We start from the raw sequence: 25,015 nt of genomic DNA on the forward strand, positions 1-25,015 counted from the left end.
TTTTTTTTTGAGAAATACCTGAATTTTCGGGTTTTTCTATCCGTACCTCATTTGGTAGACAAAAATGCCAGAAACGCGGATGAGCGGGGTCGGCACTTTATGTGCAAACGCACATTACCAAGCCTCCTTGTGTTTTACAATCAGTATGGATGCGAGATTCCGCATCACTTGGTTTATCCATAGTGGTTTTAGTTTTAAATTTAGCTGCTGATGAAAGTTTGAAGATCTTTCATCAAGTCTAATTGCTTTTTTTCTGGTGGCATTACTAATAGTCGAGGTTTTTCAGTAAGTGTATTAAGTTTTTTAATTTCTGATTGACGACAATAAAAACTCAAGTTAAATTACATGATTTTGAAAAATCTCACGGCTACTATCTAATTTAATTATTTTCTAGTGTTTTTCAATATATATTTAATGTTTACAAAATATAAGAATTCTTTATGAATGTACTGGCTTCGACACGTGTTTTTCGCAAAAAAAGAAACCATTTTTTTTATTTTTATCTACAGTTGATGTTCATTTTGTAGAAGTAAGACATATTCTGAATAATTACAGAACTCATGCGCTTTTTTTGTCCACTCGTTACCTGTTCTCATTAATGAAAAGTTTCATACCACATTATTGTCGTTCGAGGAAGGCTCAATTGAACATATTTTGAAGAGCAGAATATGGTTTTATGGCTTCGACTGCGTTTTCTTGCAGGTCTCAATTGAAATTTTGTTTTTCTTCTCTAATTTTTGTTTTTATAACTGCATAAAAAATGAAATGGCAAGTCTTAATGCCCTCCTATCTGATTGTTTTCATTACTTTGAAATTAATTGTTCTTATAACTTTGGCGTTTTTTTCTTTCTATCTAATTGTTACCAAGCATTATTATGGAGCGTTCCCTTATCTTTTCTAATGAATATAATTTATTTAGTTGAGTTAAATTTTTACCTGACGCTATTTTGACATTGTTAATATGTTTTTTTTAAAAAAAAAGAGGACACAAAGTTTTGGATGTAATTAATGTTTGCTGTTATTGATGTTTGATTTTGTTTTTTGTCTTAACTTGCTTTCTTAATAGTGGCCGATCCTTTCAATCTAATGTGGCCTTATTTTACTCCACTGAGTTATTTGCGTTAGAGCCGATCTTTCCGTTAATAATTTTTTTTTGAAAAAAACTTGATTTTTTTAGGGCTTTAAATCTGCTCCTCATTAGTTTTAAATCTGCTCCTCATTAGCTTTAAATCTGCTCCTCTTACCAAGCTTTATTATGGACTAGTCCCATATATTTTTAGTGAATTACAAGTTCTTTTGTTTAGTTTCAGTTTTATCTGACGGCATCTTGACTTTGTTATTAAGTTTCATTTTTTAGAACGGACAAAAATTTTGATGTAATTAATGTTTGTTGTTGTTGTTTGATTTTGCTGTTCGCCTTGACTCGCTTTCTTAATATTGGCATATCTTATCAATCTAATGCATCATTTTTTACGCCACTGAGTTGTTTGCTTTGGAGGCTATGTTTCCGTTCATATACCAATTTTTTTTTGAGAAATACCTGAATTTTTGGGTTTTTCTATCTGTTCCACATTTGGTAGACAAAAATGCCAGAAACGCGGACGAGCGGGGTCGGAACTTTATGTGCAAACGCACATTACCAAGCCTCCTTGTGTTTTACAATCAGCATGGAAGCGAGATTCCGCATCACTTGGTTTATCCATAGTGGTTTTAGTTTTAAAATTAGCTGATGATGAAACTTTGAAGATCTTTCATCAAGTCTAATTGCTTTTTTTCTGGCGGCATTACTAATAGTCGAGGTTTTTCAGTAAGTGTATTGAGCTTTTTAATTTCTGATTGATGACAATAAAAACTCAAGTTAAATTACATGATTTTGAAAAATCTCACGGCTACTATCTAATTTAATTATTTTCTAGTGTTTTTCAATATATATTTAATGTTTACAAAATATAAGAATTCTTTATGAATGTACTGGCTTCGACACGTGTTTTTCGCAAAAAAAGAAACCATTTTTTTTATTTTTATCTACACTTGATGTTCATTTTGTAGAAGTAAGACATATTCTGAATAATTACAGAACTCATGCGCTTTTTTTTGTCCACTCGTTACTTGTTCTCATTAATGAAAAGTTTCATACCACATTATTGTCGTTCGAGGAAGGCTCAATTGAACATATTTTGAAGAGCAGAATATGGTTTTATGGCTTCGACTGCGTTTTCTCGCAGGTCTCAATTGAAATTTTGTTTTTTTTCTCTAATTTTTGTTTTTATAACTGCATAAAAAATGAAATGGCAAGTCTTAATGCCCTCCTATCTGATTGTTTTCATTACTTTGAAACTAATTGTTCTTATAACTTTGGCGTTATTTTCTTTCTATCTAATTGTTACCAAGCATTATTATGGAGCGTTCCCTTATCTTTTCTAATGAATATAATTTATTTAGTTGAGTTAAATTTTTATCTGACGCTATTTTGACCTTGTTAATATGTTTTTTTTTAAAAAAAAAAGAGGACATAAAGTTTTGGATGTAATTAATGTTTGCTGTTATTGATGTTTGATTTTGTTTTTTGTCTTAACTTGCTTTCTTAATAGTGGCCGATCCTTTCAATCTAATGTGGCCTTATTTTACTCCACTGAGTTATTTGCGTTAGAGGCGATCTTTCCGTTAATAATTTTTTTTTTGAAAAAAACTTGATTTTTTAGGGCTTTAAATCTGCTCCTCATTAGTTTTAAATCTGCTCCTCATTAGCTTTAAATCTGCTCCTCTTACCAATCTTTATTATGGACTAGTCCCATATATTTTTGGCGAATTACAAGTTCTTTTGTTTAGTTTCAGTTTTATCTGACGGCATCTTGACTTTGTTATTAAGTTTCGTTTTTTAAAACGGACAAAAATTTTGATGAAATTAATGTTTGTTGTTGTTGTTTGACTTTGCTGTTCGCCTTGACTCGTTTTCTTAATATTGGCATATCTCATCAATCTAATGCATCATTTTTTACGCCACTGATTTGTTTGCTTGGAGGCTATGTTTCCGTTCATATACCAAATTTTTTGAGAAATACCTGAATTTTTGGGTTTTTCTATCTGTTCCACATTTGGTAGACAAAAATGCCAGAAACGCGGACGAGCGGGGTCGGAACTTTATATGCAAACGCACATTACCAAGCCTCCTTGTGTTTTACAATCAGCATGGAAGCGAGATTCCGCATCACTTGGTTTATCCATAGTGGTTTTAGTTTTAAATTTAGCTGCTGATGAAAGTTTGAAGATCTTTCATCAAGTCTAATTGCTTTTTTTCTGGTGGCATTACTAATAGTCGAGGTTTTTCAGTAAGTGTATTGAGTTTTTTAATTTCTGATTGATGACAATAAAAGCTCAAGTTAAATTACATGATTTTGAAAAATCTCACGGCTACTATCTAATTTAATTATTTTCTAGTGTTTTTCAATATATATTTAATGTTTACAAAATATAAGAATTCTTTATGAATGTACTGGCTTCGACACGTGTTTTTCGCAAAAAAAGAAACCATTTTTTTAATTTTTATCTACACTTGATGTTCATTTTGTAGAAGTAAGACATATTCTGAATAATTACAGAACTCATGCGCTTTTTTTTGTCCACTCGTTACTTGTTCTCATTAATGAAAAGTTTCATACCACATTATTGTCGTTCGAGGAAGGCTCAATTGAACATATTTTGAAGAGCAGAATATGGTTTTATGGCTTCGACTGCGTTTTCTCGCAGGTCTCAATTGAAATTTTGTTTTTTTTTCTCTAATTTTTGTTTTTATAACTGCATAAAAAATGAAATGGCAAGTCTTAATGCCCTCCTATCTGATTGTTTTCATTACTTTGAAACTAATTGTTCTTATAACTTTGGCGTTTTTTTCTTTCTATCTAATTGTTACCAAGCATTATTATGGAGCGTTCCCTTATCTTTTCTGATGAATACAATTTATTTAGTTGAGTTAAATTTTTATCTGACGCTATTTTGACCTTGTTAATATGTTTTTTTTTAAAAAAAAGAGAACATAAAGTTTTGGATGTAATTAATGTTTGCTGTTATTGATGTTTGATTTTGTTTTTTGTCTTAACTTGCTTTCTTAATAGTGGCCGATCCTTTCAATCTAATGTGGCCTTATTTTACTCCACTGAGTTATTTGCGTTAGAGGCGATCTTTCCGTTAATAATTTTTTTTTGAAAAAAACTTGATTTTTTAGGGCTTTAAATCTGCTCCTCATTAGTTTTAAATCTGCTCCTCATTAGCTTTAAATCTGCTCCTCTTACCAAGTTTTATTATGGACTAGTCTCATATATTTTTGGTGAATTACAAGTTCTTTTGTTTAGTTTCAGTTTTATCTGACGGCATCTTGACTTTGTTATTAAGTTTCATTTTTTAAAACGGACAAAAATTTTGATGTAATTAATGTTTGTTGTTGTTGTTTGATTTTGCTGTTCGCCTTGACTCGCTTTCTTAATATTGGCATATCTCATCAATCTAATGCATCATTTTTTACGCCACTGAGTTGTTTGCTTTGGAGGCTATGTTTCCGTTCATATACCAAATTTTTTTTGAGAAATACATGAATTTTTGGGTTTTTTCTATCTGTTCTACATTTGGTAGACAAAAATGCCAGAAACGCGGACGAGCGGGGTCGGAACTTTATGTGCAAACGCACATTACCAAGCCTCCTTGTGTTTTACAATCAGCATGGAAGCGAGATTCCGCATCACTTGGTTTATCCATAGTGGTTTTAGTTTTAAATTTAGCTGATGATGAAACTTTGAAGATCTTTCATCAAGTCTAATTGCTTTTTTTCTGGCGGCATTACTAATAGTCGAGGTTTTTCAGTAAGTGTATTGAGCTTTTTAATTTCTGATTGATGACAATAAAAACTCAAGTTAAATTACATAATTTTGAAAAATCTCGCGGCTACTATCTAATTTAATTAATTTCTAGTGTTTTTCAATATATATTTAATGTTTACAAAATATAAGAAATCTTTATGAATGTACTGGCTTCGACACATGTTTTTCGCAAAAAAGGAAACCACTTTTTTGAATTTTATCTACACTTGATGTTCATTTTGTAGAAGTAAGACATATTCTGAATAATTACAGAACTCATGCGCTTTTTTTGTCCACTCGTTACCTGTTCTCATTAATGAAAAGTTTCATACCACATTATTGTCGTTCGAGGAAGGCTCAATTGAACATATTTTGAAGAGCAGAATATGGTTTTATGGCTTCGACTGCGTTTTCTCGCAGGTCTCTATTGAAATTTTGTTTTTTTTCTAATTTTTGTTTTTATAACTGCATAAAAAAACAAAATGGCAAGTCTTAATGCCCTCCTATTTGATTGTTTTCATTACTTTGAAATTAATTGTTCTTATAACTTTGGCGTTTTTTTCTTTCTATCTAATTGTTACCAAGCATTATTATGGAGCGTTCCCTTATCTTTTCTAATGAATACAATTTATTTAGTTGAGTTAAATTTTTATCTGACGCTATTTTGACCTTGTTAATATGTTTTTTTTTTTTAAAAAAAAAGAGGTCATAAAATTTTGGATGTAATTAATGTTTGCTGTTATTGATGTTTGATTTTGTTTTTTGTCTTAACTTGCTTTCTTAATAGTGGCCGATCCTTTCAATCTAATGTGGCCTTATTTTACTCCACTGAGTTATTTGCGTTAGAGGCGATCTTTCCGTTAATGAATTTTTTTTTGAAAAAAACATGATTTTTTAGGGCTTTAAATCTGCTCCTCATTAGTTTTAAATCTGCTCCTCATTAGCTTTAAATCTGCTCCTCTTACCAAGTTTTATTATGGACTAGTCTCATATATTTTTGGTGAATTACAAGTTCTTTTGTTTAGTTTCAGTTTTATCTGACGGCATCTTGACTTTGTTATTAAGTTTCATTTTTTAAAACGGACAAAAATTTTGATGTAATTAATGTTTGTTGTTGTTGTTTGATTTTGCTGTTCGCCTTGACTCGCTTTCTTAATATTGGCATATCTCATCAATCTAATGCATCATTTTTTACGCCACTGAGTTGTTTGCTTTGGAGGCTATGTTTCCGTTCATATACCAATTTTTTTTTTGAGAAATACCTGAATTTTCGGGTTTTTCTATCCGTTCCTCATTTGGTAGACAAAAATGCCAGAAACGCGGATGAGCGGGGTCGGAACTTTATGTGCAAACGCACATTACCAAGCCTCCTTGTGTTTTACAATCAGTATGGATGCGAGATTCCGCATCACTTGGTTTATCCATAGTGGTTTTAGTTTTAAATTTAGCTGCTGATGAAAGTTTGAAGATCTTTCATCAAGTCTAATTGCTTTTTTTCTGGTGGCATTACTAATAGTCGAGGTTTTTCAGTAAGTGTATTGAGTTTTTTAATTTCTGATTGATGACAATAAAAACTCAAGTTAAATTACATGATTTTGAAAAATCTCACGGCTACTATCTAATTTAATTATTTTCTGCCTCTATGGCTATGAATTCTCCATAGAACGGTGCAAAGATTCATTAACTGAGGATGAAATATAATAGGCAAAACCAGTAATTTCCGAATGAATGGAAAACTTTAGCCTCGCAGTTCCATTATGAAAAATATTTTGTATATTTTTCTATGACTAAAACTTTCCCATATGTACCCGATCACTTTCGAATTTTTCTACTTACATCTTTTTAAAATGCGTTTTGTTTCTGAGTTTTTTCGGATTACTTTTAAATGTTCATCTTTTAAAAGTTTCATTCAATGAGATTTTTATGACTACAACGTTTTATAGAAGCCCTTATATGAAGTTGTTATAGTATAACTTTTTAACTGTGTGGCCAAACTGGGGTAACTATAGGACATCTTAACTATAGGACTGCTTCAAGCACCCAGCGCATCAACGTAACAATCAAATAAATCGGATTTGTGTCAAATCTGCTAGCATATGTCTTTTTTGTAGGCCCTTGCATACAGTAATATACAGTTTGTTGATTAAATATCACGCAACATTTTTCTTTAGATTTCAAAAAAAGCTAAAATTCCTCACGCGTCTTTACCGAAAAAAACTAATTACTGCTGATGACATTTAGGTACGAATCCATAAAAACAAAAGAATTAATGAAATCATCGCCGAATTTTGTTGTATTGTATGAGTAGCTGAAAGATCAGCAGTCGGGCTTTCAATGAAAAACTTCTCTAAAAAATGAGCTTTGAGACAATCACCAATGGGTGGCACTTCGAGTGAAAGGAATGCCCAATCCCCGTTTTTCAGGCTATAAATCTCTGAGGAGCTATAAGAGCTTAAAGTTTGACACTTTTCTCAAGGTCATGCGAATATCGAAAAAACGAAGTATGCGATGTTAAGCAGATTTTGATTGCAACTGGTCGTACTGCCTTAGAGAATATAAGGACGCATCAAACTTTTATCAACTTGACCTTGATGGTCAATCATCAGACATATATGATCAGAGTTATATTGTAGCAAAAAAATGTAATAAATTGAAATATAGTATATTTCTCTGAGTTGTAAAAAAATACTTTTTGAGATGTTACATTCAATAAAAACAGTAAGTTAGATAAAATTTTGAACACAGTTTATATTGAGTTTTCAATATCAATGTTTATGCATTTGAATAAAGCTTGCAGAAAAGGTCTTTTATCGTAACAAAAATAATATTTTTTTGAGTCAATTTATTTTGCAGTTTTTTGAGACATGTTGGAGTCTTGTAAGAGAAGACTTATACAGACCCCAATGTTGTATCATCTAGCATCACGTATAATAGAAGAAGTATCAAGTATAACAAACAGTCTCGACTAGGAAGGACCCAATCAAGTACACAGGGAGGTCTAATGAAGAAGCCATTAGGACCCTCTAATGTCAATTATCCTCGCATGACTATACCACGGTCAACTAGGAACTACCCGAACCGTCCTCTACGAGTGAATTGGAACAAACCATCACTGCTACCACCTTCAAATCTCCCCAGAGGTGCATCGCACTTAAATCCGAATTTTAAAAACTTGTTTGCAGGAGGTTTTGGAGACAAACGTTTTTCGGAAGGGATCAGCTGCGAACCGCCGCCTGCGAACCAGAAGCAAGTAAACAGATTTTTCAAACATTTGGACAAATCGGCAGACAAGTACCAGAAAAGGCAGGTTAGATCTTATCACAGCTTTCAGACATTTCGGAAATATTAGATATAGTACGTCAATGTTTGCCAGATGGGATTGACGGGGAAAATGTTTTGCAAATCTTTTAAAAAGTAAATAAGTAAAAATGATTGAGAAAAACTAGAAAAAACGTCAGTGTAAACTATTAAGATACTTTTTAATGCCTTTATTTGGGCAAAAAGGCAGGCGCGCAATAAGGCGCACAAAGGTAGGCGCGTAATTAGTTTTGCTCTATTTGATAATTGACAGAAGGAATTCAGGTGCCAAAATTGCCCCCAAAACTTCCCCTATAACGATGTAAGAGCAATTAATGACGGGAAAGACCTAATATGTTTTAAACTAACTATTCTGAACTTTTGACTTTTTGAGCTCCAGCTCTTTTTATCAACAGCCGCGTCAGCAATTCCAGGCGGCTATTATTGCGCTCCTAATTTTTACAAATCAAAGAATTTGAATTGTATTGGAGCGCTGTCTTTTTTGCGACTCGGGAGGAGTATTGGCGAAGTCCTCTTTTAAATGAAGCGGGAAATGAAACACATGAAAAAATTTGGAGTGATTTTTTGCTGAGCGAAATGAAGAGTGAGCGAAAACATAGTGGTTTTTTGTTCATATCGCTGTTTTCTAGAGAGCGAGAAATTGAGGTGTGAAAAAAAAATTGAAAGAGAGCGAGATTTTTTGTTCACGAGCGGCATTTTCAAGCAGTTTTTTTGGTTAAGAGGTTTGGTTTTGATTTCGTTTTAATTTTAGGCTGGTTCTGGTAGTGGTTTGAAGGTTTTTGGATATTCATATGAATTTTATGCTAATTCTGAGGTTTTTTTGGGTATTTTGCTGATTTTCGGGCTAATTTTAGCGTTTTTTGACGATTGTATCGTTTTACAGGCTCAAAGGGGTTTTAAAGAGACACTTACTACTTAAGCAAGATTATGATAACAATTGGTTACAGTTTGGTGTGTTTGAATCATTTTTTTGTTGAGAAATATGAGAAAAAAAGCAAAAAAGGGAACTTTTTTTCTTAATTTTTGGCAGTTTTTCATTTTTTCTGTTTTTTAGACAAGTTTTTTAGCCTATTATGACCTGTCTATTGTTTTGCGTGCGCCTGGATACCCTGTTGGCTGAAATGAATTTTTCTTTGGATTTATATGCTTTTGTAATTTTAAAAAACTTTTAACCTTTTCCAGTTGTTTATTGCAAGTTCTTTTAAAGAGCTTTTTTTTTAATAATTTCCGCTCAAGTATTTTTTTAAAAAATCGCAATAGAAGTATTTTTAAGTACTAGTTGAAATGATGATGTAATTATGTCAGAGATAGCTATTTCGGGATCTCAATTTATAACAAAAGGTGATCAGATTTTTTATCATATTTTAAAAGATTTGATTTCCCTGTTTTTCATTTTTGTTTTATGGTTTTGTTTCAACATAGTCATAAATAAGTGGAGGCATATTTTTCTGATGAGTAGTTTAAATGACTTTTAAAAGGATTATAACGGATGGCGTTGAAATGAATTGTCACTTCGAGTCGTTTCCCGAATTCTTCGGGCTATGTTTCTTTCAGATCTGTTCACATTTTCAAGATTTTTGAACCATTTTTGCTCCAATCTTAAAGTAGAGTGAGAAAACGTTGTTTGAACAAAAATTCGCTTTCTCGCTAGTGGTTTTTTGTTCACATGCGGCAACTCACTTTGGTTTTTACTGTTTTTCAATTTGTTGGATCGGATTTTTTCCAAATGGTTTACCCAATCAATTCAAAAGTCACTCTAGTCCTAGTTTTTTGTTAGAATCAAATTTACATTTCTCCCTTGTGGTTTTTTGATCTCATTTGCTACATTTTGACATTGATTTTCTGTTTTCTTTTTTGTTTTCTGATCTAATTTTTTAAGAAATTGTTTTCATAATTCACTCATAGTTCGTTCTAAGTCTAGTTTTTTGTTTAGTCAATGGAAGTTCTTTGAATTGTTCGTCAGGACTTGTCATGCTATGTTTTCTTACTACGTCTAACAGATTTTTGTTTCGTCTCACCTTGACTTCTTCGAATTGACTTTTTAATGACTTCAGTGACCTCTACTGCTTTGCAGTTAAAACTAGTGTTTGTGACGTCATCTCTGCTTTTAGGTTAATTGCGTGACTTACGTCACTCAAAAAATGAATTCTGAACTCACTTATGGAACTTTAATTTTTATGAACATTTAGTTATTAAAGGTCATTAGTGTGCATCTACTAATAATGCCAATAGTGCCAAACAAATATGCCCTAATTCCTGAGTAACAGAGTCTTGAGTTTTAAAATCGAATCTTAACTTTGGAAAAACTCCATTAGGTTTTCTGAAAAAGCTCCACTTTGCAATGTTTTCCTTGTGGTTTTTTGTTCTCGTTTGCTGCATTTTGACATTGATTTTCTGTTTTCTTTTTTGTTTTCTGATTCACTCATAGTTCGTTTCAAGTCTAGTTTTTTGTTAAGTCAATGGAAATTCTTTGAATTGTACATCAGGACTTGTCATGCTATGTTTTCTTACTACGTCTAACAGGTTTTTGTTTCGTCTTACCCTGACTTCTTGGAATTGACTTTTTAATGACCTCAGTGATTTCGACTGCTTTGCAGTTATAACTAGTGTTTGTGACGTCATCTCTGCTTTTCGGTTAATTGCGTGACTTACCTTAATCAAAAAATGAATTCTGAACTCACTCATGGAACTTTAATTTTTATGAACATTTACTTATTGAAGGTCAATAGACTTATAATGCCAATAGTGCCAAACTTATATGCCCTAATTCCTGAGTAACAGAGTCTTGAGTTTTAACATCGAATCTTAACTTTGAAAAAGCTCCATCAGGGCTTTTTCCTTGTAGAGCAAATGTGTCTCATAAAAATGATAGTCAAAAAAAGGCCAACCCAAATAGTCTAGTGGTCTATTAAAAAACTGGTGGTCGATATGTCAATCTTATTTCTTTAGTTGTTTCAATTCATGGTAGGCCACAAGCGTCTATCGCGGCCATTTTCGGGCAATCTGCCGGCTATGTTTGTTTTCTTGCGGTTCTTTACGAACTGTACTGATGGATAATTTGGATAACTCTAAACACACAGATAGATTCAAGTGAACTTCGTTTTATAACTACGTTATATAAAGTTTAGATTTATAAGCCTAATTAAGTTATATTTGACAGAAAATTCGAGAGAAGAAGGAGGAGAAAAAGAGTAGGAAACACTTCAGACCAATGCCAAATCCAGGTCTCTGTCCCAAGATAGCCTGGGCTAATCATGAGGCATTCTCAAGGAGAGAGGCAGAGGATGATTGGAAGCACAAAGGGCTCAAGGACACGGATTTCAAAAAGGACGACGACGTTTTCCTCGAGGGAAAAGAGATCAAAAAGTAAAACCAAGGAATATTTAATGATTTGATAATTTTATGTGCAATGGGCAAAGATTTCTTAGGTGTTTAATTTCGGTGACGCTTGCAAAGTTACCCATCTCCCACACTCAATACCACCAGTACTCGCCAGACCTCGCTCCTCAAAATTTGTTTGCATTTGTTCCGAAATTCAGGGATGTTGTTACTCAGCTTTTTAGTACCCCGGGTTAACCTCCATAGTTCCAAAAAGTCAACTTCCTATTATGGCGTCTATGAAAAGCTGTAGTCATAGAACTTTCTAAAAAAGAAAGCTGCAAATTTTAAATTTTATCAGTAATCCTAATACCTTATTCTTCCAAAAAAGCTTCGGAAAATACGAAACTCTTACTTTTGAGTGATTTGTCTTTTATGAGAAAGTTGTAGTCACCCTGGTTCAGATATTAGAACGATTTCAGCGCATTAATTTGTAATTAACATGCGCTGAAATTATGAACGCTAAATTCCAGGTTGCCCACCTTAGACAAAACTTCGAAAACATACTAAGACTTATACGGCGCCGTAGAACCATTACAAAACTTAGTACGGCATGATATACGGCCGTATCAAAATCCTTCGGAGAATTGCGTTAGTTCATTTATTTACCGTACTATACCAGTACCCCTATAGTTATTTCAGTAAATCCGCCACTGCCGGTCGGAAGGCCGGAATGAAAAAAAAAGAGGAAAAAACCACAAAAATTATACTGGAAGAATCTCAAGTAGTCGGTTGTTATTTTGACTAGAGAGTTTTGCGGTAGCTGCCTGACCATTTTATTACTAACTACACCTTTATAAACTTTGTAATCTTTCAGTACGGCACCTTATTGATCTGGATGCGGCCTTAATGCGGTAACTTAGAAAATTCATTACTGTCGTACTACCGACCGTTGTCAACTTTTAAAGATCTTAATAGGATTTTCATTCAAGACTTATACGGTGCCTTACTACAACCTTACCACGTTTTCAAGTTCGGGCAACCTGGGATGAGCTGAAATTTGCTCCTATTTTGAGAATACGTTGGAGCTTTAAAAATTCAGCGCATCTTCAAGGCTTTTCGTACATAATCTCACTGCATTTTCAGAGATTTCTTACTTAATTTTCAGCAAATTGTTTTAACGCATTTCTTACATTTGTTGAGCGCATTTTTTGTTGATGAACGCAACCATTGAGTTGTTTCACGAAAATCAGTTAACAGCTAAAAACAACTGACGTGAAATCAGTCATTGAAAGGTCTTGAATTGCGTTGAAAATTTGTAAGAAATGCGCTGAAGTTTCAGTATATTTCTAACCAAAAAAAATTTAGCCCATTTCAACTCATTTCAGTGCATTATTATGTCAGGTTTTTGCGCTGAATTTTTTTTTGCATTTCCTACATCTTCTCAAAAGTTAACGACTTCGGCATAAAATTTTCCAAATTAAAATCTGAGCTTTAGTGGCACAATTTTTTATGACTTCATTGTGCCGATATTGTGCCGATTCTCTGCCGTCCCGGGATGCTGTAGAAACATCAATATAAATTGCCGTCAAAATATCTGCAAAATACTTAAAAAAAATATTTAATGATTAACATTATAAGATTTTAAATTCCGAATGACTTAAATGAAACGACATTAACTTGAGCCGGCTGCTCACAGCTATCAACAGAGGTACGCCATCAGAGGAAACTCGGAGATAACTGTGTAATTCGTGAATCAAAACGACGTTCATGGCAGGAACATATGCATATAACTGTTTATCTGGATTTGAAAAGCTGGAATGATTCCAAAGCTGCGTGCTTCGACTGTTTTCTTGTGATACTGTTCATGCATGTGTTTGCTGCATGTAGTTCATTTTTCTCCTAAGGTACTGCAAGGAAATCAATCGGTTTCCTGACAAGCATTTTTTTGCTTGGGAGCTCTGTTTTTTTCAGTTGGAAGCCTAAGAAATCGAAAGCTGTCCTATCAAAGCGACAAGTCAACAGACACCTGAGCAAGTACAGGAAGCGCTCAGGAAGTACAAAGAGGAAAAAATCCACCGCCGGTCGAGGATTTCTGGGAAAGTTTGTCAGGAAATCTGACGAACCAGCGAGTGAAACAGACTCTACCTCTACCCAGTCAGGAGAGATTTTACTCGCCGACTTAGACGCCAATAATGAGGTAAGCTCCACATTACACGCCTCCACAAACTGCTTTTGCGGTAGTTTGCGGAATAATAGGTTGATACGCTGAGTCAAAAAAAAAGAAAACAAAACTTGTACATCCGACGTCACAATTTAGGTCAGTTAAATTATGCGCTTTGAGCACGTTTTTGTTGCTTTTGTTTTTTCAATGCGGTTGGATTTGGCGCCGCTGCCATCGCAGGCTACTGCCATATCAGAGCAGACTAGTCTGGTACAAATAAGAATCAAGATTATTCAAAGTTGGGCCTAATCAAAATGGGTGTCATGGATGTGCTATATTAAACAATAACAGAACTGACCTGTCGTGGTCGGTAACATGGGTCAAAGAATTCAACAAATTGAGTTGAACGAACTGAAAACATACAAAAGCTAGGTTATATTTATATTGCTTATCTATGCCAAAATATATAGAGAAAACTTAGATTAGCTAAAAAAAAAATTAAACATGATAAACATGTGAATAGACCTTGGTTACGATTCCAGCAAAAGATTTTCTATTGCTCTATTTTATTACTTTTCATGTGAGTCGAGTACATCAGTGAGATCAGTGGATGTTAGCATCAAATTTCCCTATCATCTGACATCTGACTGATAGTTCAAATAAGATAATGATAGCGCAAAGACAAAATTAGAAGTAAAATCAAGTTTATTTTTGCGGCCCTTGTTTATCGACATGGCAACAGTTCGTCAGGTAAGTTATTCTTTTGCTTTCTGAAACTCTAAAAAGATCAACTACTAAGTTTCTTGATGTTCTTTCAAAACCATCGCATCTTCCCTTCTCTTTTTCTGAAGATTGGTTCTTAAAATCTATATGGTTGTTAACTGTTTGATTTTGATCGTGAAGGCTCCGTTGATTCCGGTGGTTGCTCTGCTTTTTTGTTGCTACAGCAGGTTCCTCTTCTGGTGACGATCTCCATTAAAATTATCGCTATTTTTCGTATCATTTAGTGATAAAATTTTAGTTAAAAAATTGGTAATCATTCTTCCGTAGAAAATCACCAGACTAATAAACTATTCGAGTTGTTTGTTGTTAGTTTTTGGGCTTGCAATATTGATTGTTTCAACATGTTTGGCTTTTGATGCTTTTACGTCCTTAAAAAATGAGTATTCTATAAAGCTACCACTTTTGACTGATTATAAATTGGATTTTCTCTAAATAATATTACGGTTTTCCTCACGTAGTCGACTTTGGCTGCAATTATTTCCTTGTCAAAGTTTTCTTTGGTAGTTTTTTAAACCTACAGAAGATCACGACAACCTTAGGTCCTTTGAGTTATAATTGGATGCATATCCGAATGATAAAAGGTGACTTTTCAACCTTTGAAGAAGTCGGAACATCTTTGTCTCATCGTCAATTTCAAATGGATAATAGGCGTCTGAGAGGTGAATTTTGCCAAAATATGAGGCCCCATAAAGATTAAGGACAATTGCCTCCATGTATGGTATTGGGTAATGCTCATCTAGGACCTTGCCTTTCAGGCACTTCTAAGTCTACGCAAACTATCAATTCTCCTCTCTTTTTTCTTTGACACACAACTGGTGATGCATTAGTAACTCCTCTTTGCTGCAGAGGCTCAAGGATGCCTTGTATGACCATATATTTCATTTCCTCTGTGACCTCGGCTGAAAAGGTATAGATGTTTTCCTGACTCGACAAAATAATGACTTTTGAACTTTGTAACTCTTCACAGCAGACAAGTGTTCGGTTGTGATGTTGTTCACACCGCAGTTGGTAGGATGACATCTGCATCCCAGGTTAAGCATTGGCCAGACTTGAGACCCATACAGGAGGTTCCGCTGAGATCCGAATTTTCTTTTTTGCTGGCTGAGAAAATTTTCGGTCACGCCGTCCGTTTAGCCAATAGCAAATGTTGGTCTGTTCGGTCTCGTCGGTAAAAGAGTTTTTACCTGATGATGAGCTTGCAAAATCATTTGCCTGATTTCTGAACGTTCAGTTCTTAGTCATTTCAGCCATGGACCGTCCTGTTTGCTGTGTCTTAAAACCGTCTAGTAGATAACTTTTGGCTTCAGGGTCATCCAATCATGAAATAAGTTTTTGTTTTGATTTTTCCTCGCCAATGATAACTTTATTGAGTTTTTTTAGCACAATAGCAAACTTCTTTTCTGAGATGTGCTAGGAAATTGTCTTCTAACTCCCCTACAAAAGTGTATTTCGGAAAAATAGCCCTTTCTGCCATTACCACTCTCTCTTTTCAAGAAACATAATTTTGAATTGCTAATCTGATCTCTTTAAACACAGTCACTACTAGCTTCTTAGGACTTCATATGCTCCTCAGTTTAAGAAGTTCGTCTTGTCCGCACATTACAAGACAGAGAATCTTTACCTCCTGTTCTTCTACGATTGTACCATAAGTGTTGATTTGATCCTCTTTCTTCTCTGCGTGGCGTCTCGCCACAATTAAAATGATCCACACAGTACACGTTTCAGCTTTCTGTAGATCCAAGTACTATCGATTACTTGGAGGACGGGACACTATTGTTTTGGTCGGAAACTTGCGTTGAAATTTGTATTAAGTATTGAAATGAATATATTTTTAAAATTAGCTGTTATTTTTTTGTTCTTTTCTATGCAAAAATATACAGAGAAAGCTCAAATTAACTATGACCAATTTTCACGATTGACACCTTGGACATGATTTTCAATTTTTGTTTCAGTTTTTTTTGCATGGGTGGGATTTAACTTGGTTAGTTTGAAGACCGCGGATGTTAGAATCAGGTTTCCATAGTTCGCGCAGAATTCAACTTCTGACATCTGATTGATAGGTCAAATAAGATGATGATAGCGAAAAGACAAAACTTGAATTTGAATCGAGTTTTGTTCGATGGCCATTTTTATAGACATAACAAAAGAGATCCTCGGGTAAGTTCTTCTTGTGCTTTTTGAAACTTTACAAAGAGTGCTTTCTAAGTTTCTTGATGTTCTGTGGAAACCTTCACGTGACGTTATCGCTGCCCATGACGTTATCTCTGCATTATCACTTGATATTTTTTGGAAACCTTCACATGACGTTATCACTGCATGGACCATTTTACATTAACCTTTCAGTATCCAAACAAGCGTTTCATTGAGCCTGTTCTTGAAACAAGCGTTACTGAAAGGACTTTTCCGAAGCAATTGAACAAAGGTAAAAAACAAAGCAAAATATTTCAAACGTTTGATTAACGATAAAAAATAATGTAAGAAAATATAAGTTTCTATAATGCCTGATCGGCGATAAATCTTCGTCTATTTCCTTAATTTGCTTTTAGAAGAAATCGAGTCGCATAAAATGGAGTCTCAAACTTATTCCGAATTGTTTGGCAATTGATCGCATGTAAAAAACGGAAGAAATTGTAGAAGCAAAAGAGAAGACTGGATAATTCTCCTCATATAGAAGATCACTCTCGCGGCAGAATTCATCTTGTTCCACATTACGTCTGAATGTTGCTAGAAGACTTCTACTATCATGAAAAAAATAGTTTTTTTCTGATAACTCCTCGAACTGTTCTTTATAGAAAGTTTTTTGTCATTAAAACTACTTTTCCATATTTCACTCTCCCTTAAATCTAAATCCCTCTTTTAAACCCTCATCACAAAAGGTGAACTGTAAATTCCTGTTTGGAAAAGTTTTAATTTTTCATTTAGTTCTTGTTTGAAGTAAAGAGTATAGCTATATATGACATCATATTAATTGTCGCTTGAATTATCTTGATTAAAAAATGATTCCTTAAGTACATTTTCAAATTTGTCCTGAGCCGATCTTAGGGAATCCATTTAACTTCAGTTTTAATGCATTAACTCCATTTAACTTCAGGTTCAAATTTCCTGGAACTGTTCTTTTACTGTGCTCGCGAACTTGAACTTCAGAGCACATGTACAAAAAAGCAATGAAATGAAGTTGTGTATCAATAACTTATTTCCTTTTCTGAAACAAAATGCCGTATGTTTACTATATTGAACTATCTATACAAACAAAATCTTATTAGATTATGCGTCGCCTGACTAAGACTTTGTAAGGCAATTTATCAGGTCTTACAAAATTATCAGGTCTGATAAGATCTTACACGATAAAAGTTCACTTTTGTCAGATTTCACAAGATAAAAATTATGCCTTAAAAATCATACACGGTAAAAACTCCAGAATCAATGGGGCTGGCTCGCAACCTGGGGAGGGGACACACCTGGGATTAAATTATCTATTTAAGTGTGAGAAAAGAAACTTGGTTTACCGACTGTTAACTTGTATTCGGATTACTGCACGAAAAGATCAAAGGCAATAAAGTGAGCAGTTTGGCATTGCAGGAATTTTGGCATTGGTTCAATTGTCATGTAAACGATTAAACTAGATAATAAGCATTGATTTTGATTCATAAATGACTGCATTGCGATGTCCTGTCACAGTTGAGTGCTTTAATTTCGAAAGTTTTGGTGTGAATCAAAATGTATGTCTTCGAGATTACTTGTTTGATTAGGAAGAGACCTCGACCAAGTTTAAAGAAGTGACCAACATACCAGATGAAAAGAACGATTACGTGCCTAGATTGAGAATCCCCTGGTCGAGACCTTTAAACTATAGCCATTATGCCCCATCTGACAGACAAGTTAATCGACTCGTCAGACAAACCAACCCTCGGGTGAGTTTATCAAATACTGTTTCTATCAGTTTCTATATTATATAAATATATTATATAAATCTCAAGCTATGTAAACATATTATATGAATCTCACTATAACTCAATTGACGCTATACCCTCGAACTGCTTGCTTTCACATTAAAGTATCAATTTTCAATCCAAATGTAAAAAAGCAGGCTCGATAGTGTGCGTTTGCACATAATGTTAACAAATACGTAAATATATTCTTAAAACAATTGATTTCAAAGTTATGAAAAACTAACTATCAAGTGAATCAAGACAATATATCCAGAATTTTTCATCCGACAACGAAAAAAACGGCAAATAGAGAAAAGATGAAAAAACTCCACTATATTTTGCCAGAGGACGGTGTCGAAGTCGTTAAAACCATAATCAATTCAATGAAAAAAATTATATGTTCAATTGCTTCTTCTTTTTAAACGGCAATAATGTAATATACGACCTGACACTAATCTGACAAGAAAAGAAAACGAAACTCAAATATGGGAAAATGTATAAAAATCAAAATTTTTTGGGAAAACTCTTATGCTCAAAGCAGCAAAGCCATTAATTAAAACATAAACGTAAATTTTAATTTTTAGTCCAATAGAGACAATGCAACGTGTCTTTGCCTACATTAAGCTACAAGTTTCCAAAAATAAAAAAAAATGGCAAACCTCAAAATGCATTGCTTGGTCCAACTTTTTTAAATGTCGAAGAACTATAAGCTTCCAACCCAAGAAACTGGATACACTTTCCTATAACTCCTTAGGAAGCAATCCTCCTCAGTAATCAACCTAGGTCAAATATGATTCCTTATATTTACACTAGGTCATTTTTGATTTCTATAATATTTTTCTAGTTACGCCAACATTGTACAAGATTTCATGGAAATCATACAGGAATCAAACAAAAAATGAAAGATAAATATTTTTATAAAATTTTTTACGTTCGAAATCAAAAACATTTTTTGATAATCATACACGATCAATCATTCTACATGAAAAATTAACTAAAACCACAATTCCCACATACGGAATTCAAAGGACAATTAATGTTAATACATCGTATGTTCAGTCCACATTTGACTGTTTGGTTAAGCCTAAACTACAACTAAATCAATAGTTTCAATTTTTATACAAATTTAGAAATTGAGTTGGAAAATAGATGATAAAAATTTGTGCGTCTTTTTAAAATTGAAACGAGCATTTAAAAATACAAACTGGCTTCAGAGAATAAGAAAGTCTTTATCATACAAAAAGTCTTATTCTTTCAACTGACGCCGGGTAAATAAACAAGTGGTAACTTATTTAAAGATTCGAGCATAAATTGAAAAAATGTATGAATCCTGCATCTTTTACTAGGTTCAAAAATGATTTCTTGGTAATCATATAAGGATCATACATGTTTTCGTTAGTTTCATACAAGTATCGCACTGAGAAATCAAATAAGAACAGTTTTGAATTATATATGATTATATGATCACTTTATGAAACAAAAATATTTCAACTCAGGAAGCAAACAATTTCGCAAAAGCTGTGCAGATAGTGTTGACAGATAAAAGCCACAACTTATGAGAGTTTTCGGCAGAGACAATTGATCATGAATCATTGCTTGGTGACCATTTTAATTATTGAGTTTGAAATAATTTTAACTTTTCAATTTTGAATACCCTTTTGAGTTCATTCACTTTGAGATTATTTTTTTGAGATTAAGATAAAACTGCCTGTGTCTGTTTTTGTCCTTTTTCTCTTCTTGAATAAGAATAATGTCACCAAAAGATGATTTTGTCTCCAAAAATTCTGAAAAGTGCCAAACAAATTTCACAAGCAATTTTAAACAATCAGTATTATGTAGGGAACAACTCAAAGGGTCTCCAAATTGCTAGTGAAAACAAATTTTCAGCAAATGAAAAAGAGAAAACATCTAAGACTAAAAACAAACTTTTTTGTACCAGAGTATTACTTGGAAATTAACTTGCTCAATTTAACTATGGTCCACAAAACAACAGATCAACACGTAAATGAATCACTTTCCATTAGACTAATTCTTCCTATCTTGGTCAAATAAGAAAAAAGGCTATTGCTTGAAGGAATTGACTTAGCATGAGAGGTTTCGCTGAACTAACTCAAGTACTTAAATTCTCCTCACTTCATCGGGTAAAAAGACAATTATGCGCACCAGTACTTTAAATCAATTGCCTTTGAGAAAATTCCACTTTCCATGAGAGAGCTTGAAATTTATCTCAAAATCAACGGAGACTTTCATGAAGCGGGCTAGCAGCAATTGCAACTCCTTAGAGTGACATTGCAACCACCGAATTGCAACTACTAAAAAGCACCGTGACAACCTGTCAAGAGCAATGAGAACAAGGCCGACTGATAGCTTCAGCTGTCTGAAAGTGAGTGTGACTATTCGTTTCAAAATTTTTCAAAAACTGATGAAAAACAAGCTAAGACTTCCACTGGCAATAGTACAATTGAAGTACCTTGCTTAAAATTTTTTCGGACATGCACCTCATAAACTTTGTCCTCAGCTGCTTCAATTGCGTAATCTGAACGCTCAGTTGAATTTTGGATAATGTTCGAAAGCAGAAAAGACGTTACTGCAATGTCAAAAGCAGCAGAACGTCCCCACGTGTGCAATAGCAGAAAAATACCTCTTGGTTGCGAACTGGTACCAATTATAAGGTTTTTTCGACACTAAAGACAACTTAGCCATTAAAAAGTTTGTTGCAAACCAGTCTCGGATTCTCTCATATCTTCATATTCTACAATGTCGTTGCCCGATCCGTGACATACTTAGGACAGCCGAACCTATCCAGAGTGCAAGAACTGCTTTATGGGCATTTTCCATCAAAGTAAGATTTTGCTCTAAGTTTGCATTTAATGATCAACCGAAAATCATTGGGGAACAAAGCAGGCCTAAAACAGGTATCGGAGTTGCAGCTGAAGACGCGCTTGATTGTGGAAGCAACAGCGACGCATATCTTGTCATCTCTCTCACTAAAGTTTTTGGAGATCTAAGACCTCTTGGATTTGCTTTTGTGTCAGGACAACGCAAAAGAATCAAAACTCTCTTAGTGAGAGGCAAATGCAGGTTCCTTTTTGGGAGACTGAACTGTGCTTTATAAACCAAATCACCTGATGCCACGCGCTATCGGAAAAAAATTGTTCCGGGAATTTAATCTAAAGTCTTTTTTTGCTGACTTAATTTTTTCATGAACTCATTTAACTGAAAATTTGGTGCCCGCAAACAATGTCGAAGAACACCCAATGTGCATTGTGGATCGCCGGGGTAGCTCAATTGTTAAATTATTTCTGAAATTTTAGAAATTCTTTTTCTCAAACATGAAGCAAGCTCCGATGGAAGCTCCCAGCAACTCGAAACCGTCGCCCAAGTAGCGCCTGGCTTCCCTGTCACTAGATGGCATACTGTATTCTACCAAATTTCACATTTGATTTAAAAAGGGGCCTCATTTAGAAAGATTTGTAAAATTTGGTTAAGATTTTGTTTTTACCAGGCAACAGAGTTAATATATAAGTGACACGTGCGTTGTATAAGCTCTATAGTTTTTAAAATCAGCGACCAAAAATTCAAAGAGAGGCTCAATGGAACCAATTGATCTCCTTTTTTCCCTGTTTCTAAAATATACTCAAATGTTTCTCTGCAAACAGTTGAAAAGATTATACCGGCTATCTTGTTTGACTGCAAGTTTTATACTTTAAAAAATGAATCAACAAGAAATCAAATCTTGTATAAAATTTAACGGGTGCAGAGAAACGCTATCTGTTCCCGCGTTTTTATTTTCATTTTATGCATTCGAACCGCACTATTTTCTGACATGATTATTCTGGAGGGTAAACTGTAAATTCAAACAAAGTTCTTCCAACACGTTTACTATTTCTAAGATTTGCAATACCTAACAAAAAGCCATTTTTCCAGTTGATTGGCTGTTTAGTTTCGTTAATTCAATGTCATGCTTCTGACTTCTCAATTTGTTAAACTATGAATGTCACGTTATACCGTACTACTGTTGAGAGTTCATTCCCGGGTCAAGGAGAAAACGGAAAAATATGCAAGATACGCGTTGAAAAATTATTATTTTCACATTGCATAATTTTGCGATGAAATGCGGTAAAATTGTGTAATTTCACCGCTACAGTAAGCGGTGACCTTACAAAAACTCACCACATTTCACCGCTTACTACACTTAGCTACCTTATACGGATTCGAACGTCTCACCTCCTGCATGTTAGACACTTCTTCTTCCACTGCGCCACCTCCCACTAAATGCTAGCATATTCGTTTTGAATTTAAATCAAATTCATTCTACTTTCTGTAAAACATTCGCGTTGAATTTTTGTAAGATTAGCGGTGAAATTACAAATTCAACCGGTGAAATGTGGTGATTATTGTAAGTTTATCGCTTGCTTTAGTGGTGAAATTACATAAATTCACCGCTTAAACAAGGTTTCAAAAAGATATAATTATGTAATTTCACCACATGCACGCTTCTCTTAAAAACTTTTTCGCATTCACCGCTTATCTTACCTAATTTTGCGTTGAATGGCGGTGACACCTCGATCCGGGTTGTAATCCGCCAACATTCTTCGTAAGCTAGAGATCAAGCAGTCTTAGTTGCTTTTGGCAGCCCACATTTGCGGCCACCTAATGTTTGTTGATCATACGTTAAATCTGAGTGTTCTGAGAAAAGTTCGTAAGCGACTTGTTTTAGTTACTACTCGCCACAAAAAAGCATTTTTTAACTGTTTCTTACAAGCTGCAAATTGAAAAGCTGTGTGGATTACGAAAATAGGGAGGCGACGTAAAACACTCGAAACACTTTTCGTAAAACAACAAAAACAAAAAAAAATATCTTCGTTATTAATCAATTGTAAATTTTTGACTCCAGGGCTTTTTGTCAACTCTTGATTTAATTTATACACAGACGCTTTAAAGTAGTAAGTAAGAGTACAGTCGAATTGTTCCTCGTTTGTTTTCTAATAAAAATAAGCGCCATTTTTTGCCAAATCGAGGATAAAAGCTCACAAAATTGCGTTTCCGTCCCACAACACATCTTGGAGGTACCAATTAGTCTAAGCTTCCTCTTAGCCTCACCGAGTTTATATTGGGTTCCAATTTGAAATCAAAAACCTTTACTGAATAATATCCTTTGAATAGAGAACTTGTTTCCGTATATATAGAACACACAGTACTAAATCAGCAAGCAAGTAAACATCAGTTAATAGATTTAGACATTGTAATCCTCTCCGTATTCTGACATTGGAATATAGTGAAAGTTCCAGCGCTCTGGTGTACTGCTCCTCGCCACCTGTCATTCTATTTTGTTGTAACCTGCTGGTCCATTTTTCTAGCGGCTGAAGTTTTGTTTCTTTTATTTTTTCCAAACGAATCTAAGTAGCAGTAAGGGAAGAAGAATTTTGTTTCATCAGCTGCACTGAGTCCTAAGACAGATTTCAGAATGTTTTGCCATCACTGCGAATCGTCAATCACTAGGTTAAGTCAATCGATAGAAACTTCAGTCGCTAGGTTAAATCCATCAGACAAAAAATGCATAAAAATCAGGAACATTGCAATTGCTAAAAACTAGCTTTGAGAGCAAATTAATAACTATGACACAATCCATGTTTCAATTCTGATACAGAAAAAGGTAGACGAAAAAGCCTTCTTTTAGAGAAGAGCAGCAAAGGATATTAGTTCTCGCCGGGATAGACACGATACTTCTCAAACGGGAGGAAGTAACAGTCAACCAACAACCGTGGAAGCCGAAGTAGAATTCCATTTTGAGCCCTTTATCTGGAACGAGTTTCTTGAGGACCAGAACGATGTCACTCTCGTCAAAAACACAGAGTCCGATTTGGACACAACTTTAGTTGGAGAACACAGTTTCTCTAGTTCATCTGATAGTTCTAATACGGATTTGAACGTTACTGTGATTGAGAACCCTAACTATAGAAATGAGACATGAATGCCAGACGGGCAGAGGTTAAAGTCACATCGCAGGCTATCTGGGTAACAAAAAACAAAGAAACAACGATGATGCCAAAGTTAAAAATATATTTATTCAGCATTCATAGCAGTCTTGGGTCATCTTGGTTACAGCAGTAAGGAGCGTTTGTATAATGCTGACGTCCATTTTTTTGGGTTGTAAACTTCATTTCAAACGCGTCTTGAAACTTTTAACAATCATGTAATTAGCGTGAGCTTTTCCCGAAGATCTGTCACTTGATGAAGATAGAAATGAATGGAAAGGAGAACTAAGTCCGGTTTGAGCTCAAGGGTTTTCTCTTTCTCATAAGGAGATTAATCATTTCGAACATATTCACGAACAAAATTGCAAATCATACAAATAAAAACATACTAGCGTGAGTAACCGATACTTTTGTGATGCTCAAAAATTGAGAAATAAAAAAAATAGAACTCCAAAAGGATTCAGAATCATAGAAAACCGCTATGAAATCTATTAAAAGTGGTCGCGAAGCCTAAACAACCAATATCTTCTCACTGCGCAACGTTTATTCAGCCGTATATTAAGGCGGAAAACCCAGGCTGTGAAATTAATGAACACAATACACAAATTTCCTATTTTGAGAAACAACATTTAAAGTTAAATTTGCACTGAATGTGTGATACCTCTTGCTGTGGAG

General features: G+C 34.2%; 1 protein-coding gene across 3 annotated transcripts in view; it reads left to right on the top strand.

Annotated features, from left to right (window-relative positions):
• The window catches only part of LOC142349529 (uncharacterized), a 50,084-nt gene extending 25,642 nt beyond the window's left edge, over positions 1-24,442 (top strand). For all 3 annotated transcript variants that reach the window (XM_075401153.1, XM_075401162.1, XM_075401169.1), the window contains 5 exons: positions 7,820-8,157; positions 11,329-11,534; positions 13,461-13,686; positions 18,183-18,344; positions 24,043-24,442. In XM_075401153.1, coding sequence (XP_075257268.1) covers positions 7,820-8,157; positions 11,329-11,534; positions 13,461-13,686; positions 18,183-18,344; positions 24,043-24,336 — 1,226 coding nt within the window. In that variant the 3' untranslated portion in view covers positions 24,337-24,442. The remainder of the gene's footprint in view (positions 1-7,819; positions 8,158-11,328; positions 11,535-13,460; positions 13,687-18,182; positions 18,345-24,042) is intronic.
• The last annotated feature ends 573 nt before the right edge of the window (positions 24,443-25,015 follow it).

This window comes from Convolutriloba macropyga, chromosome 1 (assembly GCF_964194025.1).
Source record: "Convolutriloba macropyga chromosome 1, txConMacr16.3, whole genome shotgun sequence".
NCBI classification, from domain to species: Eukaryota; Metazoa; Xenacoelomorpha; order Acoela; family Convolutidae; genus Convolutriloba; species Convolutriloba macropyga.